At 37.9% G+C, this 12,045-nt stretch overlaps 1 protein-coding gene across 3 annotated transcripts in view; it reads left to right on the top strand.

The window, feature by feature from the left end:
* slc1a2b (solute carrier family 1 member 2b) overlaps positions 1-8,294 on the top strand; it is a 51,610-nt gene extending 43,316 nt beyond the window's left edge. For all 3 annotated transcript variants that reach the window (XM_057328446.1, XM_057328445.1, XM_057328448.1), the window contains exon 11: positions 5,273-8,294. In XM_057328446.1, the coding sequence (XP_057184429.1) occupies positions 5,273-5,347 (75 nt within the window). In that variant the 3' untranslated portion in view covers positions 5,348-8,294. The remainder of the gene's footprint in view (positions 1-5,272) is intronic.
* Positions 8,295-12,045: the final 3,751 nt, after the last annotated feature.

Below are 12,045 nucleotides of genomic sequence, written 5' to 3'. Positions count from 1 at the left end.
ACTGAAGGTTTGTGGAAAGTTTGGTGGATGTAGTTTGAAAGCTCTAGGAGGAGTAGCAGTCAGAAATTTTGGGGATCACAAGAAGATGAAGAAGAATCGGAAGAATAATAACTAGATAGTAAAGTTCGAGTACAAACTTTATGTTGGCTTGACAAAGCCTGTCCTGAAGAGTTTGAAATAGTTTGAAAGGTTTTATCGTTAAACTTTTTCTAACATTTCTAGCTATGAGTGAAACGAACCAACCCCCGTGTCTCTATGATGTTCTGATGCAGAGATATAAGTCTTGTTAAACGGTTGCTAGGCTAACCTGTTTGGTTGCTATGGGCGTGGCTTGGCATCTGCACTTGATAATACTCTAAGCTATGAGTGAAACAAACCAACCCCTGTGTCTCTATGATGTTCTGATGCAGAGATATAGGTGTAGCTAAATGGTTGCTAGGCTAACCTGTTTGGTTGCTATGGGCGTGGCTTAGCATCTGCCATTTGATGATGCTCTAAGCTACAGGTGCTGGTCATATAATTAGAATATCATCAAAAAGTTGATTTATTTCACTAATTCCATTCAAAAAGTGAAACTTGTATATTATATTCATTCATTACACACAGACTGATATATTTCAAATGTTTATTTCTTTTAATTTTGATGATTATAACTGAGAACTAATGAAAATCCCAAATTCAGTATCTTAGAAAATTAGAATATTACTTAAGACCAATACAAAGAAAGGATTTTTAGAAATCTTGGCCAACTGAAAAGTATGAACATGAAAAGTATGAGCATGTACAGCACTCAATACTTAGTTGGGGCTCCTTTTGCCTGAATTACTGCAGCAATGCGGCAGTAATTAACCTTAAGGTAACCTTAAGGTGCCATGTAAGTTTCTCACGCTTCTGAATGACTTCCTGTAGTGTTTGTTGTTGCGGAACTCTTTTCTTCTTGGCACTGGTTGTCTGCATAAATTCCTCATACTGCTTTAGATTGTTTATGCAAGTGTTTTATCAAATTTGTCGTATTATAGTTTCCCGCTTTGACACCTCTCAAAACGCTTACGTTGCACACATTGCATTCGGCTTGGCTTTTTTCTCCTTTAACTGTAAAGTATTTCCAAACAGCTGACATTTTAACGATGGACTATCACCCACGTTTTCTAATCGCCGCGCTTTACGGCACGGCATGTCGCTCAGAGCATGTCGCGCTGATGGTATTGGATCGGATTGTGCCCCCCGACTTCTACAATATCCGATCCACTAATTTTCGCCCAGTATCGGACTAATATCGATACTGAGTATTGGATCGGCCCACCCCTAGTACATACAAGGTGTAAAAACACTATTATGTCGTAATAATAGGCAGTTATTCTTACCATACTTCTTGTCTGACTCTCAAATGATTCGATCCGAGATTCATCCATCTAATCCCCTCCTATCCGCTAGCCTAGTGTCATGTGATTGGTCAGATGGTGTAGTCTGTTGTGATTGGTCAAACGCGTTCATCATGTGTCGCAAATGGAACGCCTACCATCATTACTGGATTACGGTTTACAGGTGGTTGGATTTCATAAAAATTATTTCATAAAACATTCTATTAAGTTCATAAACGTTGAAAGTATTTGGAAAATTAATTGATCCTTCTGCAGATGCCAGTAAGAAAAAGGACATTTACAATTCTCTTGTAACAGTATTATACTTGGACTAGTTGACACGGCATACAGTGTACGGTGTTCGTATCTTCAGATTCGTATCTTATTACAATACAGATAGTACTCGACTCAGTTTTTGAAATAACTTTGAGAGTTAATAGATTGAACAATTAAATTAGCTTTAATAGCAAGATAAACAAACTAATACCCCAGAAATAACGGTACATGCTAATGATAGCGTTATATGCATTAGCTAAACACAGACATAAGGTACACAAATATTTCTTGAAGTTAAGACAAAAATAAATATTCACACTTACAGGTTGTGATTCGGTGGAGCTAACAGGTCCAAATAAAGTTGGTATTGCCCCCTCTTTCAAGGATAGTCGTTTCACATATCCTGCAGTGAACGCGCCAAGATTATTGAAGCAATCTTCGGTGAAATGGCGCACACAGTAAAACCCTGGGGTTATATTCCTTTGGTATCGTTTGAAAAATGAATTGTAACCATTGTTCCCTCAGAAGTTCTTCCTTTGGTAGTTGAAATAAGATGGACTTAGTTTCACAACGTAGAACACAGGTTCTAGACATGATACACACGCATAACGAACGAGCGACACTGTTTTGGGGGAGGAGACTAGTAGTGAAGTTTTCACGGCAGTCCCAGTAAAACGTAGGCGGGGACTATGTGTAGTGACGTAGATACGCGGCAGTTAGAGACTCGGACTAGCTCATGTCTTGTTTGCATGATTCAGAGTCGACTCCCATTTTTACAAGCTAATAACTTTGATATTTATTCACCTTCGGACTTACAACTTGGCAGACAGCTTACTTTCAAACACGGCAACATAACACACTGCATGAATGTAATTTTATCGTTAAAAAGTATAAAAGCAATATTTTTTCAATCAACATAATTTAAATAAACATATAATGAAACATTCGTTTTTAAGGTTTAATTAATTGTTGTTAATTATTTTAAGTTTCATGACTTCAGTGTAATAGACACACTTTTACTAAAATTTTATATAAAAGTTCAATTAAATTATAGTAATAAAATTAGAGTCCGACTTAAAGGAGAAAATAAAATTGATTTTGTATAGGCTACATATTTTAAGCCCAGGCACAGACCAGCCAAAGCAAACAAATGCTCATCGCGTCACTTCTTACAGCCGCTAAAACGATCCAGTCAGGGCTGGCTCATCAGCAAATGCAGAAATATTAATGATCATAATGTAAGGAAAGTGGAACACATATGCCTGTTTTAGCTGCATTAAATATTGGATATGAACAGTTTGATTAATAGCCTACATTCTTTAGTGTTTAAAATGTATTACATAGGCCCTACGCAAAGTTTTTGGACCACCTTCTGGGCCATTCTTAGTTTTAGACTAGTCGACTACACGGTTTCAAAACTTTCGTTTAAACGACTGTCAAATTAGTCGTAGAGCACATCCCTAATCCATACCTGCCAACACTGTCGTTTTGGCCAGGAGTCTCCCGTTTTGTTATTTCTCATGGAAACTCTTGTAACATGAGAAATCATCTGTCCGGCTCGCGATCGCGGGTCTCAAATGCTGACAGGTACGGTCATATATCATTAAACACCATACAACTATAGGCTATACAAACTATACGCAAAGCCCTGCCATCATATCCGGGAAATAAATCCGTAAATTTGAGTCAAATCACAGGCTTCACTTATCCCGTGCGAATGCGCCACATGAAATACAGATGTGGGTAGGTAATTTCAAAATCACACCAGGTCCCCAGATAATACTAATCCCTTGCGAATAGGGCTTATGAGGTAACAATGAGCAAAGGTCTAATAAACTGTTAAAAACAGTGTCTACAGATGGTGGAACAATATCCAACATTTTATGCATAATGAAATGAAAAATGTGACACAGAAGCACCAGGACAGTTGAGCAGCTAGAATCTGGAGACTGTCCTCCAAAACGAGCCTATACTGTAGGTAATTTGTACAAGCACTTTATTACGACCAACAGTTAAGGTTTAAGGATGAGTGCCCTCTAGCATCAGTAGCTTATTTCGACCGACAGTTACGTGTATTGACGTGCAGGGTATTCTGTTGTTTTAGCTTGTTCAATTTATGCATTTAATTCTTTTCTATTGTTATAGTATCAATAGTTTCATGAATATTTATGGTTTTAAAGATATTTTGGAGCCCCTAACCCCAAGCCCACCATAAACCCACTTCTCAGCCATACAAAATGCAACACACGAGTGAAAGTAACAGTCACAGGTACTTATTGCACGAATTGACCAAAAACAGTATAGAGGGTATGCACGTGTCGTCACTTTCCCACGTAAACACGCCGGAACGATCCTGCTTGAGTGGTAAACACTGGGCAAATGTTTACAATATCAGGAAACGCAATTCCGCGCAACATTTGAGTGTCTAAGAACACCTGATTCCTTTGTAAGTCATAAGGTAGTCGTAAGGATCACCATCGAGTCCAGCTGCTTGTAGTTTCAGCAAATAATTGCGTGTTTTAGTCCCGGTTTTTTGTTCCTCCTATTGAATGCAGCCATTTTGCCTTAGTTTTACCACTCAAGGGAGTGTGTCCTGGCGTGTTCACGTGGGAAATTGACGTCAATGCATACCCTCTATATAACAAAAAAACTTGCGTTGCAAACCTTCTGAACTGAAGCCATAAGATAACTTTATACAAAGAAATCTGTGAATCCAACGCATGCATTCAGATCTCGTTCAGACGTAAATCAAGATGTAATCGTTCATGAAAGCCTTCACATTTAAAGCTGATGTAATGACGCAATCAGTCACGAGATACACGAGAGCCAATGCCATTTCACAATCACAGTTGACGTATCATTTCGTCTGGCAGTAATTTTAAACTTGTGTTTCACCCAGTAGTTCACTACATCTGAAGAATCGCTGCAGATGGTGATCACTTTAGCGTCTTTTTCTCATAAAATGGATCGTTTGACCTTGGAATATTTGTACGTTTTGAAAAACAATCCTGGTGGATTAAGATGAAAATCACACTCCAGTGCATGTCAGTATTACAAAAATACAATACAATATATTTAATTTCATGATGACGGCTTCTCCTGCTGGTGCTAGAGGTGCTAATTCAGCGAACAGTCCAATGTGTCATATTTGAGGAAAGGAATAAACGACTATTCTAGTCGTACGGGTTGGAGGACATGAGACGCGAATGGGACAACATTTATCCTCCAAAACTACAGCAACTGGTCTCCTGAGTTCTCAGACTTATACAGAGTGTTGCTAAAAGCAGAACGCATGCTACACAGTGGTAAACATAGCCTGATCGTAACTTTTTTGAGACATCAATTTCAAATTAACCTTCTTTCCCCTCTAAATTGGTACATTTGCAGAGTTTAAATATTTAACATGCATTTTGTGTTCTGTTGTGAAGGAAATATGGGTTTATGAGATTTGCTAATTGAATAGTGTCCTCATTTTTCCTGATTTGGGATTGTACATCAGTCTATATATTTGTCATGGTCTCGTACAGGTAAAATGGATAATGTCATAATGGAGCAAATTTGACTACCAATAAACATTTACATTTGTTGTGTTATTAACAAGGCTGTGCACTTAGATTTGATGATAATTGTTTCAGGTAACCTTGGCAGCCACACACGGCTCAAGTGCGGAGTACACAGTTGTTGAGGAAGAACCTTGGAAAAACAATTAATGGAAGCACACAGATCTCCGGCACCCCAAAAAAAGAGAGAATCATGCACATAGAACAACTGATGGGTTTTGTAGTTTATTTCTATGGTTTCTGTCCTTTTTTAACATGTTTAACTATGTTTGGTTTTCTGATGTAACAAGAATGTGAAGCCTAAGGCTCACACGTGCATCTGCCTTAATTATATGAGGCAGTTACGTAAATTATACATGATCCTAATAAATATAGTATATGCTATCCCAAGTCTATGTATGGTGAGGAGGGGTCAAGAAAGATAACTCGGTTTACAAGATTCATTTCCTGGCCCAGCTGCTCTTTATATGAAGCCACAATGTATAAACTTGTTAATTTCTCTAAATCATCTTCACTGTGACAACTGAACTGTCTTGCACAACGTTATTTCTAAACAAATCTTATAACCACTATTTTCATAAGGCTAATGTGCTGTTGCTAGGATACAGCAGCAGGGATGGAGGCAACTGCACATAGATGGTCGGTAAAGCACAAGCCACATTTGGCACCTCCCCCATCTGAGCTCTTTTTGTAACATTGGGTATGGGGGGATTTGGTCTTTATCCTGTCAAAAAAGCACAAGAGCCATTCAAACACAATTATCATTCTTACCATGTCAGGTTTTAAAAGAGCCCTGTTGATTTCAGAAAGAGCTGTCATACTGAAATATGCAATGCACTGCTTATTTTCCTTGTACTGCCAAAACAAGAACTGCATGTTCTTGACAGTGTACATGTGTCATACGGTTGATGGCATCTGTGTGGAAACATCTCATCCCTAAGTCCCATAGAGCTTTGAAATCCAGATGTGCTAAGAAATTGCAGGACTGCTGAGGTTTGGTACCCCTGCTTTGCCATTCAAAATGGGATGAATCACCCTTTGTCCACACACACACACATTAGCAGGGGTCGGGTGGGGTTATTAGTTTTGTCCAGGACCAAAATGAAGAGCACATTCACAAGGTTTGTATACTAAATTCTGGACGAAATGAACATCAAATGATGTAGAAATATTTCTCAGGCATGTAAACGATTTACTCGCTTTGTCAGGGACAAAACATTCCTAGTGCGGGCGGATGAAATCATTTGTATTAAGGCCCTGTTTCTAAACTGGAGAGAGCTGTTTTTACGTTGTGAATTTATACAATTCTAAATACCTAATGCCTAATGTGTTCACTTCTGCCATCTCTGTTTTTCATCATACAGTAGTTGTCATTGTTGTTTACAACCCTTTTAAATGACTTTTTACCTCAACGAGAAATTGCCAAGGCTACTGTAATTACAATCTTTTGAAACTACATTTTGTTTTATGCTTGGTTAAATGGCTAATAAAACAACAGCAAAGTATTCCATTGAAAGTGGTAAATCATGGATTATCCTGGAGATATAATGATCCAAAGCACTACCTCTGGCATCGTTAAAGCATTTACAATTTATAATGCACGCGACTGTTTCTTAGCCCCACAATGCTGCGACTTTTTTTATCACCGCCTTACCCATTGACAGATCAGGACACACCTTTCATGTCCACATACCTCACTATGCCAGTCAGAGATTTAGATAACAAAAAATATTTTCTTTCAAATAAGTGACAAATTCAGATTTATATATCAATTACAGACACATAGAAATGTATTTGTGGATCTTTTATATTTTTGTGTTACAAGGAGTAAAACACTATTCCCTAATATTTCAAATTCGTATTTGTTTCTAATAACTTGCATAACCTCAGCAACTTTTTGATGTTTCAGTGTTATATCCTTTGCCAAGAGAATAAATGCCATATGAAGTCAGGCTCAAGTTGCCACGTACATTATGTTGAATTGAATCAGAACATGAATTTCAGATCATGTGGGTCATCGGCCAAACCATCGGATGTCATGAGATACATTGAGCTTTCTTTAGATACATGGACACCAATCAGTTTCCTAAACACATGAAGGTAAAGTGCCTCTGCACTTTGTGTAAATATTGTGGGTAACATACTGTACTTCTTTTGTTTTTCAGTCGTATAAACATAAATATAGTGTTTTAATGTTGTGACAATTTAACTCAAGCTTTTTGTTATCCTTTTTGGTAATCCGTTGTGCTAGATAAATTGAATAATAGAACTAAATGTTTCTTATAGAAAGATAATATATTCATTTAAGTTTAATTCTGACTAGCTGTATGTAGCTCTTTCAGAAATTGTGTTTCCATTCTCGTATCTGTTCTGTGTTTGGAATGTTTTCTCCCACATAAATGTCTCTGTTATATCAGATACAAATGGATATTTGCGTATTAAATATGGCATCTAAAAATGTATACTTTTGATGGTGCTATACAATACACAAATGCTTTCAAATCTGATAGTCCAATATAATATATATATATATATATATATATATATATGTGTGTGTGTGTGTGTGTGTGTGCATGTGTGTATCAAAAAACTATGTCTGACAGTTTGGTGTAACATCTTTTAAAAGGAAAAGATTCGGATATTATAAGCATGCTGTACTAATTCTGTGTTGAGACAAATCTACAGTATCTGTAAAACAGATTTTTTTTCCGTTCCATGCTTCTTCACTTGATTTTCAAATATATTATTATATTTTAAGACATCTACAGATACTATTTTATTTTTAGAGTCATATTAATATGAACCCAAGTTGATTATTCTTACCTAATTGAATATTATCAAAGCCATCATTAGTTTACATAGTTTTTTTTACATTGGTCTTACATTTAAACCCATCTGTTGTGTCATTATTTTCTCTCATCCTTTTGTGATGTTTTTATGGAAAAGGGAGAGAAAATTACAGTCAAAAGGAAAGTGGTACAACATTGTTTTCCTTTGTCACAGCTGTAAAACAAAATTGTTCATGCATATCATTATGTGTTGTACCATTGGTGTACATACAGTTATTATAACTAATAAATGTTGATTCATAACTAAACTAAGTCTTTTTATTGACCTTACCAAATCATTTAGCAACAGATAAGGATTTATTTGAAACAATGGTCACATGGTGGTGTATTTAAAAGCAAGAAGTATTACACTACCATCAAAATTCTAGGGTCATTTGAGTGAAATGTTTCTCCTGTTATTAAAAAGCAATCTGACATTTTGTAGCCGAAAATATAATTGTGCCCAAATACTTATTTATTATATTTTTTTTATTACAAACCTCGGAATGAACATTAAAGAATCGGCTACTAAAATGTCAGTATTCAACCCCCTGAATACTGTTTAAAACGCATCTCAGGATAAAATTTCAAGAGTTATTTTGCTAATTCTAGGGTGATTGTTTGTATTTTCTTTAGTCACAACATAATTCCCAAAGTTACTTTTGCATTATTACACTATTGTTCTAAATCTCTGAAGCAGTTTATAAATGTATTCAATCAGCGCTGCCAACTCTAAACGCATTCGCCACTCAGCGGTCTATCAGTGGACCTCAATGTCAAATTAAGGTGGCCATTGGCCAATCAAATGTAAGAAGGCGAAAGTTACTATTTACAGAGCCATTGTGGTGACCAATCAAATAAAAGAATACAGTTAAGGTGCCAAGTCTCAAGTCTACTTTATTTATAAAGCCCTTTTCACTACACAGTAGACCAAAGGGCTGTACACAGTAAATACACATAAAATAATAAATAGATCTAGAAAAACAACCAAATAAAAAACACACGTACCAAACGTCAAGTCAGTCAGTAAAAGCCATAGAGAATAAATACGTTTTTAAACGAGTTTTAAAAACACCAATAGAGGGGGAAGATCTAATATCAGCCGGAAGCCTATTCCACAGCCTTGGGCCAGCTACAGAAAATGCACGATCTCCTTTTGTTTTTAAGCGAGTTCTCGGGACTGAAAGTAGTAAAGCATTTAAAGACCTTTGAGTTCTACACGAATTCCTGTGGATCAGTTCCAAAATATATTCTGGGGCCATACCATGAACAGCTTTAAAAACAAATAACAACATCTTATACTGAATCAGATATTTTATCAGGAGCCAATGCAGCTTTTCTAACACAGGGGTAATATGTGAAGTGAAAGTGACCTATTAGTCAGATATGGTGACCCATACCCGAAATGTGACCTCTGCATTTAACCCATCCAGAGAGTAGTGAACACATGCACAGCAAGACGTGAGCACACGTACACCCGGAGCAGTGGGCAGCTATCACTGCAGCGCCCAGGGAGCAAGTGGGGGTAAGGTGCCTTGCTCAAGGGCACCTCAGTCGTTACCCGCCGGCCCTGGGAATCGAACCAGCAACCTTCTGGTCACGAGTCCGTCTCTATAACCATTAGGCCACGACTGCCAAATATTAATATGCTCCCTTTGTGTTAGTGAGAAGCCTAGCAGCTGAAGGATTGATTTACTCCCATATACAGCGCATTACAGTAGTCCAGACGGGAGGAAATAAAAGCATGAATCACTAGTGCAATTCCAGTGTAACACACGACGTTAGTGGCTAAACAATCACTATTTTACAACAATAGAAATGTTGAGCTATAGCATCCACTGATGCAAACTACAAAATTCATCTTTAAAGCGGCCGTAACACGCGGTTTCTGCCAATCTCAAATTAATCTTCAGTACCTATAGAGTAGTATTGCATACTTCATATCTTCGAAGAGTATTTAGTTTTATCACATTTATAAACGAGATGGAAAATGCAGTCACAACTTAAGTTGTTAGAAGATAAGCAACCTGAACTTGAACGTTTGAAGACTCTTAAGAAATTGAAGGCTGCTTAAGCACATTCAGTGAGGGAAATAATTATTTGATCCCCTACTGATTTTGTAAGTTTGCCTACTTCCAAAGAAATGAAGAGTCTGTCATTTTTGTGGTAGGTTTATTTTAACTGATAGAAACCGAATATCAACCAAAAAATATATATAAAGGTTATAATGTCACGACGGTGCGTGGAGAGAAGAACCCAAGCGCAGGCAGGCGTGAAGGGGTTAACAAAACAAGACTTTAATTACAAACAAAGAACAAAACAAAAACCCACGAGGGGGTGTCAAAAACATGAATGAACTAAAACACAAAACTAGAAACCAAACACTTCCCTCGGTGGGGCAAAACAAAACACGACACAACGTCCAGGGGCAGGAAAACCAAAAAAAAACAACACGGCAAGGTGAATACTCACAATAGTAAGCACACGGGAAAGGTAAACACAGCACATCAAACGTACGTACACATGCAGAGAGCTTAAGACAATCCACGTGCACAGGACAAAGAAACAAGAGGGTATTTAAAGGGGAAGACAAACGAGGGATAATGACACAGGGCAGGTGTGGTTAATAAAACACTCAGGGAAAGATAACAAGGAAACGAGAGGAGCGGGGTCAATGACGAGATACTGGAGAGAATGTATATTATTGTCAAAAGGACAATGATATATGTTTCTCTCCACACATAACCAAAGACTTTGTCATGGCTCTGCTACAGGACCAAGAAAAACATGACTAAATGAAGCAGAGCCATGACATATAAATTGATTTGCATTTCAGTCAGTGAAAAAAGTATTTGATCCCCTACCAACCAGCAAGAATTCTGGCTCCAAAGATTGGTTATGTGCCTATATGGACCACAGATTAGTTCTGTCACTTCTAAGTCAGCTTGTTATGTATATAAAAGATGCCTGTCAACAGAATGTGTATCTTCCATTTCAACCTCTCCACCACCATGGTCCAGACCAAATATGTTTCAAAGGATGTCAGGGACAAGATTGTAGACCTGCACAAACTTTGAATAAGCTACATACAGAAGCTTGGTGAGAAGGAGACAACTGTTGGTGCAATTATTTTGAAATAGAAAAAATACTAAATAACTATCAATTGCCCTTGGTCTGCAGCTCCCTGCAAGATTTCCCCAATGAGGTAAAGATGATCATGCGAAAGGTTAAAGATCAGCCCAGAACTACACGGAAGAAGCTTGTTAATGATTTCAAGACAGTTGGGACCACAGTTAGCAAGCAAACCATTGGTAACACGCTATGCCACAATAGGTTGAAATCCTGAAGCACCTGCAAGGTCCTCCTGCCCAAGAAGGCCCGCCTGGCTCATCTGAAGTTTGACAATGAACATCAAGATGATTCAGAAAAGGTTTGAAGAAAGTGCAGTGAGACCTAAAGTGTTGTGAGACCAAGTCATTGACTCCTGTTTTTGGAGGGAGAGAAATGCTGACTATGACCCCAAGAACACCATCCCTACAGAGAAGCACAGTGTTGGAAACATGCTGGAAACATTATGCTTTAGGGCTTTTTCTCTGCTACGGGTAAAGGATGACTTCACCGCATTGAGGGGCTGAGGGACAGGCCAGTGTGCCGTAAAAACTTGGACGAGAACCTCCTCCCCTTAACTAGGTCACTGAAGATGGGTCATGGATGAGCCTTTAACATGACAAAGACCCAGAACATATTGCCAAGACAACCAAAAAGTGGCTTAAGGAGAAGCACATTAAATGTCCTAGCCAGTCTCTAGACCCTAGTCCTATAGAACCTCTGTGAAGGAGGCTAAAACTCCAATTTGCTGAGTGACAGCCAAGAAACCTTAAAGACTTACAGAGGAGTGGATCAAATAATTATTTTTCTCACTGTATACAAGTATATGTTGTGGCTGGAGAAGGAAATCAGCCCTTTGCTCAGAGAACCGATCTGGGATGGAGTGTAATAGGTATGGTGGAGATGCTATTA

This window comes from Triplophysa rosa, unplaced genomic scaffold (assembly GCF_024868665.1).
Source record: "Triplophysa rosa unplaced genomic scaffold, Trosa_1v2 scaffold47_ERROPOS3222836, whole genome shotgun sequence".
NCBI classification, from domain to species: domain Eukaryota; kingdom Metazoa; phylum Chordata; class Actinopteri; order Cypriniformes; family Nemacheilidae; genus Triplophysa; species Triplophysa rosa.
This window is presented reverse-complemented; position numbering and strand designations above follow the sequence as displayed.